General features: G+C 46.4%; 1 protein-coding gene across 1 annotated transcript in view; it reads left to right on the top strand.

The window, feature by feature from the left end:
* The window catches only part of CNGA4 (cyclic nucleotide gated channel subunit alpha 4), a 66,668-nt gene that overhangs the window by 28,617 nt on the left and 21,116 nt on the right, over positions 1-16,935 (top strand). Inside the window, exon 4 of the mRNA XM_072132905.1 lies at positions 949-1,944. Coding sequence (XP_071989006.1) covers positions 949-1,944 — 996 coding nt within the window. The remainder of the gene's footprint in view (positions 1-948; positions 1,945-16,935) is intronic.

Below are 16,935 nucleotides of genomic sequence, written 5' to 3'. Positions count from 1 at the left end.
GTGGGCCACTATGGTGGTTCTCCCGGGATGGTGGGCCACTATGGTGGTTCTTGTAGGGTGGTGGGCCACTATGGTGGTTCTTGTAGGGTGGTGGGCCACTATGGTGGTTCTCCTAGGGTGGTGGGCCACTATGGTGGTTCTTTGTAGGGTGGTGGGCCACTATGGTGGTTCTCCCAGGGTGGTGGGCCACTATGGTGGTTCTCCCAGTGTGGTGGGCCACTATGGTGGTTCTCCCGGGATGGTGGGCCACTATGGTGGTTCTTGTAGGGTGGTGGGCCACTATGGTGGTTCTCCCGAGGTGGTGGGCCACTATGGTGGTTTTTGTAGGATGGTGGGCCACTATGGTGGTTCTTGTAGGGTGGTGGGCCACTATGGTGGTTCTTGTAGGGTGGTGGGCCACTATGGTGGTTCTCCTAGAGTGGTGGGCCACTATGGTGGTTCTTTGTAGGGTGGTGGGCCACTATGGTGGTTCTCCCAGGGTGGTGGGCCACTATGGTGGTTCTCCCAGGGTGGTGGGCCACTATGGTGGTTCTCCCAGGGTGGTGGGCCACTATGGTGGTTCTCCCGAGGTGGTGGGCCACTATGGTGGTTCTCCCGAGGTGGTGGGCCACTATGGTGGTTTTTGTAGGGTGGTGGGCCACTATGGTGGTTCTTGTAGGGTGGTGGGCCACTATGGTGGTTCTCCTAGGGTGGTGGGCCACTATGGTGGTTCTCCCAGGGTGGTGGGCCACTATGGTGGTTCTCCCAGGGTGGTGGGCCACTATGGTGGTTCTCCCAGGGTGGTGGGCCACTATGGTGGTTCTCATAGGGTGGTGGGCCTACCCCATAGCTACATGAATCCCATTACTGACCCTTGCAGGACCTTCAGGGTTAGGGAAGACTTAGAGATGACATCATCACCACATAGTTTTACCCTGGTGATAATCTTTGTTTCAAATTTCCCCTCAGGTTTTTTGCAGGAGGGCATCCTGGTCACAGACAGACGCTTGATCGCCAGGGAGTACGTCCGCTCCTCCAAGTTCCGCTGGGATCTTCTTTCCATCCTTCCTTTTGACTTCTTGTACTTTAAATTCGGGATTCACACTCCCGCCGTCCGGATCAATCGCTTCCTGCGTTTCCATCGTCTGTTTGAGTCTTTTGACCGCACAGAGACGCGGATCCCTTACCCCAACGTCTTCAGGATCAGTAAGCTGATGGCCTACATCTTTGTGGTCATCCACTGGAACAGCTGCATATACTTTGCTCTCTCCAGTTATGTAGGCTTCGGGAAGGACGAGTGGGTGTACCCCAATATCTCAGACGCAGAGTTTGGACGCTTGGGGCGCCAGTATCTGTACAGCTTCTACTTCTCCACCCTCATCCTAACCACGGTGGGGGACATACCTGCACCCATGCAGGAGGAGGAGTATATCTTCATGATTGTGGACTTTCTCATCGCGGTTCTTGGCTTTGCCACCATCATGGGTAGCATTAGCTCTGTGGTCTCCAACCTGAACAGCGCTGACAAGTCCTTCTACCCAAACTACGACCAGGTCAAGCTATACATGAAGATGTACAAGGTCAATAGGAGCCTCAAGAAGAAGGTCATCGCCTGGCACCAGCACCTCCAGATCAATAAGAAGTTGACCAACGAGAACCAGATATTGCAGCACTTGCCAGAGAAGTTGCGGGTGGAGGTGGCGGTCAGCGTCCACATGTCCACCCTGAGCAAGGTCCAGATCTTCCAACACTGCGAAAAGAGTTTACTGGAGGAACTAGTGCTGAAGCTGAAGCCACAAGTCTACAGCCCCGGAGAGTATGTCTGCAAGAAGGGGGACATTGGCCGAGAGATGTACATCATCAAGGAGGGCAAGCTGGCCGTGGTGGCCGACGACGGGGTCACACAATTTGCAGTCCTAGGAGAAAGCATGTACTTTGGAGAGATCAGTATCCTCAACATAAAAGGTGAGCTGCAAGTTATAAGTCAATTGTACACAGGGGGCAGTATTATAGTAGTTATATTCCTTTACATAGGGGGCAGTATTATAGTACTGTAGTTATATTCCTGTACATAGGGGACAGTATTATAGTAGTTATATTGTTGTACATAGGGAGCAGTATTATAGTAGTTATATTCCTGTACATAGGGGACAGTATTATAGTAGTTATATTCCTGTACATAGGGGACAGTATTATAGTAGTTATATTGTTGTACATAGGGAGCAGTATTATAGTAGTTATATTCCTGTACATAGGGGACAGTATTATAGTAGTTATATTCCTGTACATAGGGGGCAGTATTATAGTAGTTATATTCCTGTACATAGGGGGCAGTATTATAGTAGTTATATTCCTGTACATAGGGGGCAGTATTATAGTAGTTATATTCCTGTACATAGGGGGCAGTATTATAGTAGTTATATTCCTGTACATAGGGGGCAGTATTATAGTAGTTATATTCTGTACATAGGGGGCAGTATTATAGTAGTTATATTCTTGTACATAGGGGGCAGTATTATAGTAGTTATATTCTTGTACATAGGGGGCAGTATTATAGTAGTTATATTCTTGTACATAGGGGGCAGTATTATAGTAGTTATATTCTTGTACATAGGGGGCAGTATTATAGTAGGTATATTCTTGTACATAGGGGGCAGTATTATAGTAGTTATATTCTTGTACATAGGGGGCAGTGTTATAGCAGTTATATTCCTGTACATAGGGGGCAGTATTATAGTATTTATATTCTTGTACATAGGGGGCAGTATTATAGTAGTTATATTCTTGTACATAGGGGGCAGTATTATAGTAGTTATATTCTTGTACATAGGGGGCAGTATTATAGTAGTTATATTCCTGTACATAGGGGGCAGTATTATAGTAGTTATATTCTTGTACATAGGGGGCAGTATTATAGTAGTTATATTCCTGTACATAGAGGCAGTATTATAGTAGTTATATTCTTGTACATAGGGGACGTATTATAGTAGTTATATTCCTGTACATAGGGGGCAGTATTATAGTAGTTATATTCCTGTACATAGGGGGCAGTATTATAGTAGTTATATTCCTGTACATAGGGGGCAGTATTATAGTAGTTATATTCTTGTACATAGGGGGCAGTATTATAGTAGTTATATTCTTGTACATAGGGGGCAGTATTATAGTAGTTATATTCCTGTACATAGGGGGCAGTATTATAGTAGTTATATTCTTGTACATAGGGGGCAGTATTATAGTAGTTATATTCCTGTACATAGGGGGCAGTATTATAGTAGTTATATTCCTGTACATAGGAGGCAGTATTATAGTAGTTATATTCCTGTACATAGGGGGCAGTATTATAGTAGTTATATTCCTGTACATAGGGGCAGTATTATAGTAGTTATATTCCTGTACATAGGGGGCAGTATTATAGTAGTTATATCCCTGTACATAGGGGGCAGTATTATAGTAGTTATATTCCTGTACATAGGAGGCAGTATTATAGTAGTTATATTCCTGTACATAGGGGGCAGTATTATAGTAGTTATATTCTTGTACATAGGGGGCAATTTTTATTGTAAAAACCAACAAAGTACAATTAAACAAAATCATAAATACATTCTTCTGTATACACAATTAGGAATCAAACAAAAATAAACTCAGAGTAAATGTAACTTAGAGTCCATAGCTGCTGCTGCTGCTGCTGCTGGAAAGGAAAAAGAAGAAAACTAAATCAATAAATATAGAAATTAAACACCAGATATATTCCTCCATAATTTCCTATTTCTCTGGTCTTTTCTGACTTCCAGTGATTTTATCCACCGGAGCTCAGACAATATTTGGGATACCACAGCCGTGTAGTTATAGTCCTCGCTGTGTAGGGACACCCGGGTTCTGGCATGCCATTGGTAATACTTTATCACTGTTATAATGAGATACATGGTTCCTGGATCTATAATACCATCTGGAGATGGGACGCCATAGATGATGTCCGGGTACTGGAGGAATTGCAGCCTCGGGATGTTCAGCAGGTCAGACACTTCCTTCCAGATTTTCCTCCCTCCCCAGCACTCAGAGATGAAATGCTCCATGGTCTCCTCCTGCTGACACCCCAGAGGACACTTCCTATCTGCCACACTCACAAACTTTAGGTTCCCTCTCACAAATAACTTCCCATGTAGTGACAACCAAGAGATATCAATCAACTTGGGGGGAAGTCGCTTCCCATTGAGGAACCTGAGACTCTTCTGTAAGGTGGTGGTCACACAGTCTCTGAGAGCAAGTGGTGAGTGGTAGAAAGCCCGACATATCCTAGTATAGAGATCTCTCCTGGTGTTACTGACAATGTAGGACTTCTCCAGCTTCCACATCCTGACACACTTCAGACCATATACCAGATACTGGGGGAGGAAGCCAGGAGTCCATCGGCCCCTCTTGAGACTGCCGCCTCGCACCCAAGACTCTGCAAAAGGCAATATCCAGTCCCTGACACTACTTACCAACAGGAGACCATCATTTGAGTCCAGGCAACCAAAATTAACTTTCAGAAACATGGAGTCAAAGAAAACCCTTGGATTTAACATATCCAGCCCACCCTCTCTCCTCTGCAGGTAGGTGATCCCTCTTTTTACTGGGTTCAACCTGTTCCCCCATAAAAGCTGGAAGAACAGGCTAAAGAGCCGAGCGGAGAAAGATTCTGGCAAAGGAAAGACGACAGAGACGTAGAGGAAGACAGGGACCAGGTAAGTCTTCATCAGAGTAACCCTTTCTCTATAGGTCAGCCTCCAGTTCTTCCATCGCTGAACCTTTGCATTTCCGGTTTCCAACTTCTCTTCCCAATTTAGTTTGGCATTATCTTCCCTCCCGAATTTAACCCCAAGGATCTTAATATGGGTGGAGGCCTTGGCGAATTGTGGCAGATCAAAGCCAGGAGCAGTGTCCAATGTCCAGAAAGCTTGACTCTTCTCAAGGTTGACCATAGACCCGGAGGCCTCTGAGTAGCTTCTGATGGCTGCAGATAACATCTCCACCTCACGAGGTTCAGATATCACCACAGTCACATCATCCGCGTAGGCGACTACCTTCAAAGGCAAGCAATGGGGGACAGGCACCCCCTGAAAATCACACCGCTGCAGTGATCTCAGGAACGGATCGATAGCATACAGCAGTGGACTCAGGGGGCAGCCCTGTCGCACCCCTGCCTCTACCCTAAAAGTGTCCCCCTGCCAACCATTGATCAGAGGAAAGCTCTTCGCCTCTCTGTACAAAGTTCTCAGCCAATCTATAAATTGTCCCGGAATACCGTACTTTGACAAAGTGGCCTATAGATAATCGTGATCAACCCTGTCAAAGGCTTTAGCCTGGTCCAGACCTACAACATATCTCCCACACCTCAGAGCTTTACATCTCTCAAACATCTCCCTTATCGAGATGACTGCTCCAGAGATGTTCCGCCCTTTTACTGTGCCGTACTGAGAGCCTGCCAACAGTGCCGGGGACATACAGACTAATCTAGAAAATAGAATTTTTGCCAGAATTTTCCTATCAACATTCAAGAGGGCGATCGGCCTCCAGTTCTTGATGTCGCTAGGCTCCTTACCTTTAGACAGCAGAATAAGGGAGGACACTCTCATGGATGGAGGCATCAGGTGATTTTTTAGACAATTGGTAAACACATCCACAAGGATCGGGGCTAAGAGGTCTCTGAACTTCTTATAGAATTCTGCTGTAATACCGTCAGGACCTGGTGCCTTCTTCAGATGTAACTTATCAATGGCCTCTTTAACCTCCTCCTCTGTTATTTCTGCTGTCAAAGGAGAAAAGTCCAAATCTTTAGTGTCAGGACCTGGAGTTGCCTCAAAGAATTGAGCCATTTTGTCTTCATCCAAAACCTTCTTCTGAAATAACTCAGCATAGTAGGATCTCACCACCCCCAGGATACCCCCCCCGAGATTCCTGCAAAACTCCCTGGGAGTCAGTGAGACCTGTGATCGATTTCTTAGCCACACGTTCCCGGCAACTCTCATATGGATCTGGCGTGACTAAGTTTCCATAGTCACGCTCCACAACCAGGGACGTGTAGCGGCTGTACTGATACTGCTTTATTTCAGATTTCAGTCGGTCAATCTTTTGTTTGTCATCCCCACCCGCCGAATACAGTGACTCCAATTCTTTCCGCAGCTTGAGATACTGGCCGTACTTACTCTTCCCCTTCTTTACTGACAGTCTCTTTAAGAGGGACCGGATCTCCTCCTTGACATCCTCCCACCAGTCAGATACATGATTATAGAAATACACTCTCTCCGATTCACCCTGTATAAGAGAGTGGACTTGCTCCTGGACAAACACATCTTCTAATAGGGTAGAATTTAGTCTCCACAAGCCTCTTCCTATATCTGGCCGTTCTGTATTACCCAAATAGAAGTATAGGGCCAGGTGATCCGAGTATGGGACAGACTTCTCACTTCTATCCCCAATGACCTCCGAGGGACTCACCAGCGCTAGGTCTATTCTGCTATGCCTCCCAGCACAGGAGTAGGTAAATTTGGGTTTCCTACCACCCTGCACAAAGACATCAGACAAACCTGACTGTGTTATAATATCATTTAAGACCTTAGAGTCCCTAGCAAGAGGCCTACCAGTGGGTCTGTCACTCAATGTCCTAGTGGCGTTGAAATCACCCGCCATGATGACTGGGAGAGATGTAAATAAATATGGCTTCACGTCATTAAATAGATTGACTCTGTCAGTCACTGTCTGTGGACCATAGATATTGATAAGCCGGAGCCTTCTACCTCGGATAGTAACCTCCAGCACCAAACATCTTCCCATCGACACCTCGGTTAGTCTGTGAATGGTGACATCGTGGGTATTAAACAGTATGGAGACCCCGGCACACGGCTCCACAGACAGTGACCAGATGGACGGCCCGGAGCGCCATTCTCTCTCTGCTTCTTTTAACAAACTAAGACTATTAAGATGAGTCTCCTGTAGGAAAAAGACATCGGCATCGAGATAATGTAGATGTTCATACACCGCATGTCTTGTCCTTCTTGCCCTAATGCTGTTGACATTGCTAGATATTATTTTCAGATTAAAGTTCGCCATTAGAGCCATAACAAGAAGCAGAGAGAGTGTCCCCATCATCATAAATCTGGATCAGATCCCTCCTCTTCACCACCCGTCTCCATGTCTGATTCAGACTCTGGTCCCACCCTATGGGGTCTCCGTTTTGAGGGGGGGTCACCATCGGGATCCTCATCATACTCTGCCACCATCCTCTGCAGTTCCTTCTCTAGCTCCTCCTCTGCGTCTGACTCTGAGAGGACACTGAATCTATTGACTGTCATGGTCATGTCTGTTCCACTGTCCACTCTGATCTTTGATGACTTGTGAACTGTGGTCCACTCACCCTCAGGCTTCCGGGTGGACCTATCTTTTTTCCTCCTCTTATTAGCAGATGTTGTGGCTGGAGAGGGAATGAGCACTGAGGGTGGTGCAACCTGCTGGACAACTTCCATATCTCCCTCTGTGGTTTGGGTCTGAGGCTGGTCTGGTGTTGGCATAGCATCACTTGATTCTAGGACCTGATGAGGTTCTGGCGTAGCCTGATCTGACCCTAATAACAAAGCCTCCTCCTCCCCCAGGTCATCTGCCCCTGCCAATAGGTCTTCATCAGGGAAGCTCTTACATATGTTGTGCCAGGCATTGGGACAATCCCTGTGGGCATGGCCGATCTCACCGCACAGGTTACACCTGATGTTCTGGCAGTCCGCACTCACGTGACCGATGTCTCCACACAGGCTGCACTTGACCACAGAGCAATTACTGGCGATGTGACCGACTCTACCGCATTTGAAGCATCTACGGGGCTGACCCGGATAGAAACATACCCCCTTCTCCCGGCCAATGAAGAAGGAGTTGGGTAGATGCTGGGTTATGTTGTTATATTGTCTTAATTTCACCAGGACCTTCCACCCTCCTGTCCAGATCCCGTCCTCATCCCGGGTCTTGGTGAGCTCTGACATGAGGTCACAGTGCCTCTTGAGCCAGATGACAATATCCTGCTGGGGAACAGACTCATTCCAGAAGATGACTGTGACAGTGACTGTACCAAGTTTAGAGATGGGGATGAAGCTGAAATTATTCCACCCCTCTGCATCTCTAAACCTGGGGAAGATGGCCCAAAAGCGGTCCAGGTTGCCCATCAGCTTAAAGCTCACATCATATCCCTGGCGATCGGGGAGGTTAATTACTGCCAAAATGTCACTTGGCGAGAAACCCATTTGTTCACACAATAGCGACCTGACCACAAACCGCCTGTCAGGTAGGTCCTCCTTGGCCCCTTTGTGCCTAAATCTCACCACATTCCTCCTCTTAAATGCCTGACCGGTGTAATGAGAGCCGGATGAAAAAGATGGTGCACCCCGGCTCCAGGCGTTGCCAGAAGAAGACTGGTGAGGGCCAGTACCCTGCTGTGTCTGGGGGCGCTGCGGGGGCTGCTGGGCTCCTGCACTCTGAGGGTCTGATACCTCAGCAACTAGAGGGGGGAAGTCCTGAGCATCAGACTGTACTACCCCCTCCCCACCATCAGCCTCCATACACTGCTCTACCTGCTCTATGGCAACATCCCACACAGACTGCCCTTCCCCTGTTGGAACATTATCACACACAATGGTATTATCAGGAGGAGATACAGATACATCAGCATTATCACCAACATTGGGGGCAGCAGCATCACAGACAATAGGGGCAGCAGTATCACAGATATTAGAAACAGCATTAGGCACTGATGTATGAGCAGTATCAGGCACTGAAGTCCCATCAATGTCCGTACAATCAGTCCCAGCAGAGTCCTGATGATCCTGCTCAGATGCCACAGTGTTACCTTCAGGATCAGGTGCACAGTCCTGCTGCAGTGAGCCGTCAACTGGGACTTGTGGTGCTTGTTCTCCGCTACCATCAGGCAGATGTCCACGTTGCACGCTGAATGCTGGGACATGCGGTGTTTGCTCTGCTCTGGTAACATCAGAGGGACGGCTGTGATCCTTCTGCTGATTGCAGGCTGCTGGGACTTGTGGTGCTTGTTCTCCGCTACCATCAGGCAGATGTCCACGTTGCACGCTGAATGCTGGGACATGTGGTGTTTTCACTGCTCGGGTAACATCAGAGGGACGGCTGTGATCCTTCTGCTGATTGCAGGTTGCTGGGACTTGTGGTGCCTCTGCTGTGGGTGGTTGCTGTTTCATGGCTTTATCTTTCTTGTAGAGATCCCCTTGCTGGTATGGGAAAGTCGCAGGCTGGAGTATAGGTTTCCCCTTGGTCTCAGTTGCCGGATTAGATGCCCCTCCATGATGTCTCTGGGCCTGGAAGCGCTCCTGGTTCCTGTAGGTCTCTGCCAGGGGACCCATCTGCTCCAGGACAGCCTCAGTCTGGGCGATATTGTCAGCGAGCTGCTTGGCCAGGGTGGTCAGCTTCTTGTCTAACAGCTCATGTCTCTCCGGGTTTGCTGCCTTCAGCTTGTAGGCACAGTCAATGTTTTTTTGTAGCAGCAGTTTTTGTTCCTTCAGGTTTCCCAGTCTCTTTACCAGTGTTGGGATCTGATCAGCCAGGAGGAGCTCAGGTGCACGCTCAGCCGCTGCATAGGGAGTTGCTGCAGGTGCACGCTCAGCCGCTGCATAGGGAGTTGCTGCAGGTGCACGCTCAGCCGCTGCACATGGAGTTGCTGCAGGTTTCTTACAGGTGGTAGGTGATGGCACTCTGTTGGGTCCGGGCCTCTGCGCCACTGTTGGGTTCTGACGCGCTGCGGCTCTTACTGCTGGGGGGTGACACTGTCCAGTAGCAGCACTTGTGGCAGCCTGAGGCCTCCCTGCTAGTTTGGTCTCGGCCTTGCTGCCTTCACTCCCATACGTTGTGCGCTCAGAGCGGATCAGTACAGGCTGCTGCAGGTTCTCCAGCAAGGTCTGCTTCTCCAGAGATGTCCTCCTCTGCCTGGCTGATGGAGGTGTACACGGCACAGCTGAGGCTGGGGCTGGAGGCTTCCTCTGCCTGGCTGATGGAGGTGTACACGGCACAGCTGAGGCCGGGGCTGGAGGCTTCCTCTGCTCCTGCACAACCTGCTCGCTCCTCTGTCCTGGATGACCCGACATTGTGTTCCCACTCACTGGCTTCTGCTGCACATTCACACCGGTAGGTGACTTCACCAAACTGGAACTTACTGCTGCTGCTTCTTTCTTCACAACATCTTCATTCTTTACTTCACTGCTTCTGGCTGAACTGCAGCCGCTGACATGACTTACTGCACCGGAGATTTTAGGATTCTCATCCATTAGTTTTGGTGTCTGGGAGTTATTTCCCAGAGAAGGCCTTGGAGCCTGGGCCTTGCATAGGGAAGTTCCCCACCCAGGGTGGCCCCGCCCTGGGCTAGCTCCAGACATGAGGAGACCTCAGGAGCTCACACTGCACACAACCTCTCAGCAAGGGGGCAGTATTATAGTAGTTATATTCTTGTACATAGGGGGCAGTATTATAGTAGTTATATTCTTGTACATAGGGGGCGGTATTATAGTAGTTATATTCCTGTACATAGGAGGCAGTATTATAGTAGTTATATTCTTGTACATAGGGGGCAGTATTATAGTAGTTATATTCTTGTACATAGGGGGCAGTATTATAGTAGTTATATTCTTGTACATAGGGGGCAGTATTATAGTAGTTATATTCTTGTACATAGGGGATAGTATTATAGTAGTTATATTCTTGTACATAGGGGGCAGTATTATAGTAGTTATATTCCTGTACATAGGGGGCAGTATTATAGTAGTTATATTCCTGTACATAGGGGGCAGTATTATAGTAGTTATATTCTTGTACATAGGGGGCAGTATTATAGTAGTTATATTCTTGTACATAGGGGGCAGTATTATAGTAGTTATATTCCTGTACATAGGGGGCAGTATTATAGTAGTTATATTCTTGTACATAGGGGGCAGTATTATAGTAGTTATATTCCTGTACATAGGGGGCAGTATTATAGTAGTTATATTCCTGTACATAGGGGGCAGTATTATAGTAGTTATATTCTTGTACATAGGGAGCAGTATTATAGTAGTTATATTCCTGTACATAGGGGGCAGTATTATAGTAGTTATATTCTTGTACATAGGGGGCAGTATTATAGTAGTTATATTCCTGTACATAGGGGGCAGTATTATAGTAGTTATATTCTTGTACATAGGGGGCAGTATTATAGTAGTTATATTCCTGTACATAGGGGGCAGTATTATAGTAGTTATATTCCTGTACATAGGGGGCAGTATTATAGTAGTTATATTCTTGTACATAGGGAGCAGTATTATAGTAGTTATATTCCTGTACATAGGGGGCAGTATTATAGTAGTTATATTCTTGTACATAGGGAGCAGTATTATAGTAGTTATATTCTTGTACATAGGGAGCAGTATTATAGTAGTTATATTCCTGTACATAGGGGGCAGTATTATAGTAGTTATATTCTTGTACATAGGGGGCAGTATTATAGTAGTTATATTCCTGTACATAGGGGGCAGTATTATAGTAGTTATATTCCTGTACATAGGGGGCAGTATTATAGTAGTTATATTCCTGTACATACGGGGCAGTATTATAGTAGTTATATTCTTGTACATAGGGGGCAGTATTATAGTAGTTATATTCCTGTACATAGGGGGCAGTATTATAGTAGTTATATTCTTGTACATAGGGGGCAGTATTGTAGTAGTTATATTCCTGTACATAGGGGGCAGTATTATAGTAGTTATATTCTTGTACATAGGGGGCAGTATTATAGTAGTTATATTCTTGTACATAGGAGGCAGTATTATAGTAGTTATATTCTTGTACATAGGAGGCAGTATTATAGTAGTTATATTCCTGTACATAGGGGGCAGTATTATAGTAGTTATATTCTTGTACATAGGGGGCAGTATTATAGTAGTTATATTCTTGTACATAGGAGGCAGTATTATAGTAGTTATATTCTTGTACATAGGAGGCAGTATTATAGTAGTTATATTCCTGTACATAGGGGGCAGTATTATAGTAGTTATATTCTGTACATAGGGGGCAGTATTATAGTAGTTATATTCCTGTACATAGGGGGGCAGTATTATAGTAGTTATATTCTTGTACATAGGGGGCAGTATTATAGTAGTTATATTCCTGTACATAGGGGGCAGTATTATAGTAGTTATATTCCTGTACATAGGGGGCAGTATTATAGTAGTTATATTCCTGTACATAGGGGGCAGTATTATAGTAGTTATATTCTTGTACATAGGGGGCAGTATTATAGTAGTTATATTCTTGTACATAGGGGGCTGTATTATAGTAGTTATATTCCTGTACATAGGGGGCAGTATTATAGTAGTTATATTCTTGTACATAGGGGGCAGTATTATAGTAGTTATATTCCTGTACATAGGGGGCAGTATTATAGTAGTTATATTCCTGTACATAGGGGACAGTATTATAGTAGTTATATTCTTGTACATAGGGGGCAGTATTATAGTAGTTATATTCCTGTACATAGGGGGCAGTATTATAGTATTTATATTCCTGTACATAGGGGCGGTATTATAGTAGTTATATTCCTGTACATAGGGGGCAGTATTATAGTAGTTATATTCCTGTACATAGGGGGCAGTATTATAGTAGTTATATTCTTGTACATAGGGGGCAGTGTTATAGTAGTTATATTCCTGTACATAGGGGGCAGTATTATAGTAGTTATATTCTTGTACATAGGGGGCAGTATTATAGTAGTTATATTCTTGTACATAGGGGGTAGTATTATAGTAGTTATATTCCTGTACATAGGGGGCAGTATTATAGTAGTTATATTCCTGTACATAGGGGGCAGTATTATAGTAGTTATATTCCTGTACATAGGGGGCAGTATTATAGTAGTTATATTCCTGTACATTGGGGGCAATTTTTATTAGTAGAAACAAACAAAATACATGGTACATTCCAATCAGAATTTAACAGAAATCATACATTGAAATTAATAAATAAATGTATAATAAGTAACTTAAATGTCCATCATTGGTTAAAGGGAAAAGGATTTAACATAATTACATGATCCATTAGTCCAGACATATATTCCTCCATAACTCTCTATACTCCTTCTTTTTCCCTATCTCTATGTATCTGATCCATCTGAGCTCAGACATTATAAGTGTGACTGCGGTCATGTGCTGGAAGGTCTCGCTGTGGATGGAGACTCGGGTCCTGTTGTGCCAGTGGTAATACTTAATCATGGTGATAATGAGGTACATGGTCCCCTGGTCAATGTCCATTATATGTGGTGTTACCCCATAGATCAGTGATGGCGAACCTATGGCACAGGTGCCAGAGGTGGCACTCAGAGCCCTTTCTGTGGGCACTCAGGCCATCACCAGAGATGACTCCAGGTATCTTCCTGCAGTCCCAGACAGCCCAGGACTTGCTGTGCACAGAGCTATATTAAAGTGACAGCGCTACCTGGGATTATTTTCTGCTTTATTGCTGTCCTCAGGTGCCGGTATCAATGAAAACTGTGACAGAGAAGGGAGTATAAATCACAAATTAAATTTCTGTGTTGGCACTTTGCGATAAATAAGTGGGTCTTTGTTGTAGTTTGGGCACTCGGTCTCTAAAAGGTTCGCCATCACTGCCATAGATGATCTCTGGGTAGCTCAGAGACTGTAGACGTGGTATTTTCAGTCTGTGGGACACCTCCTCCCATATCTGCCTCCCACCCTGGCACTCGGTGGTAAAATGCTCCATGGTCTCCTCTTGTTGACATCCTAGGGGACACATACGGTCAGAGACGCTCAGGAATTTTACATTTCCTCTGACAAATAGTCTCCCATGTAGAGACAACCAGGCGATGTCAAAGAATTTGGCTGGAAGCCTCGGTCCATTAAGGAACCTCAGGCTTTCCTGCAGGGTGGCCGTTGTGCAGTCCCTCAGAGCTGGCTGTACTGTATAGAAGGTCTTACAGATATTAGTGTAAAGGTCCTTCCTGGTCTTACTCTCTAAAAATGTCTTGTCTAGCCTCCACTTTTTCAAACACCTGAGACCATACTCCAGATACTGGGGGAGGAAGCCAGGAGTCCATCGGCCCCTCTTGAGACTGCCGCCTCGCACCCAAGACTCTGCAAAAGGCAATATCCAGTCCCTGACACTACTTACCCACAGGAGACCATTATTTGAGTCCAGGCAACTGAAATTTACTTTCAGAAACATGGAGTCAAAGAAGACCCTTGGATTTAACATATCCAGCCCACCCTCTCTCCTCTGCAGGTAGGTGATCCCTCTTTTTACTGGGTTCAGCCTGTTCCCCCACAAAAGCTGGAAGAACAGGCTAAAGAGCCTAGCGGAGAAAGATTCTGGCAAAGGAAAGACGACAGAGACGTAGAGGAAGACAGGGAGCAGGTAAGTCTTCATCAGAGTAACCCTTTCTCTATAGGTCAGCCTCCAGTTCTTCCATCGCTGAACCTTTACATTTCCGGTTTCCAATTTCTCTTCCCAATTTAGTTTGGCATTGTCTTCCCTCCCGAATTTAACCCCAAGGATCTTAATATGGGTGGAGGCCTTGGCGAACTGTGGCAGATCAAAGCCAGGAGCAGTGTCCAATGTCAGGAAAGCTTGACTCTTCTCTAGGTTGACCAGAGACCCGGAGGCCTCTGAGTAACTTCTGATGGCTGCAGACAACATCTCCACCTCACGAGGTTCAGATATCACCATAGTCACATCATCCGCGTAGGCAACAACATCCAGGGGCAAGCAATGGGGGACCGGCACCCCCTGAAAATCACACCGCTGCAGTGATCTCAGGAATGGATCGATAGCAAACACATACAGCAGTGGACTCAGGGGGCAGCCCTGTCGCACCCCTGCCTCTACCCTGAAAGTGTCCCCTTGCCAACCATTGATCAGAGGAAAGCTCTTCGCCTCTCTGTACAAAGTTCTCAGCCAATCTATAAATTGTCCCGGAATACCGTACTTTGACAAAGTGGCCCATAGATAATCATGATCAACCCTGTCAAAGGCTTTAGCCTGGTCCAGACCTACAACATATCTCCCACACCTCAGAGCTTTACATCTCTCAAACATCTCTCTTATCGAGAGGACTGCTCCAGAGATGTTCCGCCCTTTTACTGTGCCGTACTGAGAGCCTGCCAACAGTGCCGGGGACAAACAGACTAACCTAGAAAACAGAATTTTTGCCAAAATATTCCTGTCGACATTCAAGAGGGCGATCGGCCTCCAGTTCTTGATGTCACTAGGCTCTTTCCCTTTGGACAGCAGAATTAGCGATGAGACCCTCATGGATGGAGGCATCAGGTGATTTTCTAGACAATTTGTAAATACATCCACAAGGATCGGGGCTAAGAGGTCTCTGAACTTCTTATAGAATTCACATGTTATTCCATCAGGACCTGGTGCCTTCTTCAGATGTAACTTATCAATGGCCTCTGTAACCTCCTCCTCTGTTATTCCTGCTGTCAAAGGAGAGAAATCCAAATCTTTAGTGTCAGGGCCTGGAGTTGCCTCCAAGAATTGAGCCATTTTCTCTTTATCCAAAACTTTCTTCTGAAATAATTCAGCATAGTAGGATCTCACCACCCCCAGGATACCCTCCCGAGATTCCTGCAAAACTCCCTGGGAGTCAGTGAGACCTGTGATCGATTTCTTGGCCACACGTTCCCGGCAATTTTCATACGGATCGGGAACGCCCAGTTTTCCGTAATCTCTCTCGATCACCAGGGACGTGTAGCGACTGTACTGATACTGCTTTATCTCAGATTTCAGTCGGTCAATCTTTTGTTTGTCACCCCCTCCCGCCGAATACAGTGACTCCAATTCTCTCCGCAGCTTGAGATACTGGCTGTACTTACTCTTACCCTTCTTCACTGACAGTCTCCTTAAGAGGGACCCGATCTCCTCCTTGACGTTCTCCCACCAGTCAGATATGTTTTCATAGAAGTCTACTCTCTGGAGCTGGTCCTGAAAAAGGGAGTGGATACAATTCTGGACACAGACATCATCCAGGATGCTGGAGTTAAGCCTCCATAGCCCCCGACCAATATCAGAGTGGTTAGTAGCACCAATGCAAAACAATAAGGCCAGGTGATCAGAATATGGGACGACTCTCTCACTCATCCCACTAACATTCTCTGAGGGACTCACAAAAGCCATATCAATTCTGCTGTGCCTGTCAGCACAGGAGTAGGTGTGCTTAGGTGTCCTACCACCCAGGGTGAATACATCACACATATGGGCCTGTGATATAATGCTCTTTAGGACTTTGGAGTCTCTGACCACTGCTCTGCCCGAGGATCTGTCACCCGATGTCATGGTAACATTAAAGTCGCCCGCCATTATCACAGGGATTGAGGTGAAAAGATATTGCTGCACCTCATTGAACAGCTGGATTCTCTCTGTCACTGTCTGTGGGCCATAGATGTTGATCGCCTACCATGGATGGTCACCTCTAGCACCAGGCACCTCCCCATAGCGACCTCCGTCAGCCTGTGCACCGTCACGTCTGTAGTGTTAAACAGTATGGCGACCCCGGCGTACGGCTCCACAGCCAGTGACCAGTAAGAAGGACCAGACCGCCACTCACGCTCAGCCTCACGGAGATGCCCTAAGGTGGTCAGACGGGTCTCCTGCAGGAAGATGACATCGGCGTCCAGATATCTCAGGTGGTCATACACGGCGTGTCTGGTCCTTCTTACTTTGTTGTTGTTGTCTTTGCTGTTGACGTTGCTGGAAGCAACTTTTAGAGAGAACCCAGCCATTATAGTCAAAAAAAGCAAAGCAGCGACCCCCATCATCATATGTCAGAGTCAATGTCCCCCTGTCTTCCACCTGTCTCCATGTCTGACTCTACAGCGGTATCTTCAGGAGGGGGCTTCTTTTTAGTTGGGGGGTCCCCTATGT

This window comes from Engystomops pustulosus, chromosome 2, assembly GCF_040894005.1.
Source record: "Engystomops pustulosus chromosome 2, aEngPut4.maternal, whole genome shotgun sequence".
Classification (NCBI taxonomy): domain Eukaryota; kingdom Metazoa; phylum Chordata; class Amphibia; order Anura; family Leptodactylidae; genus Engystomops; species Engystomops pustulosus.
Note: the sequence above shows the minus strand (reverse complement) of the source record. Positions and strands in the feature narration are given on the sequence as shown.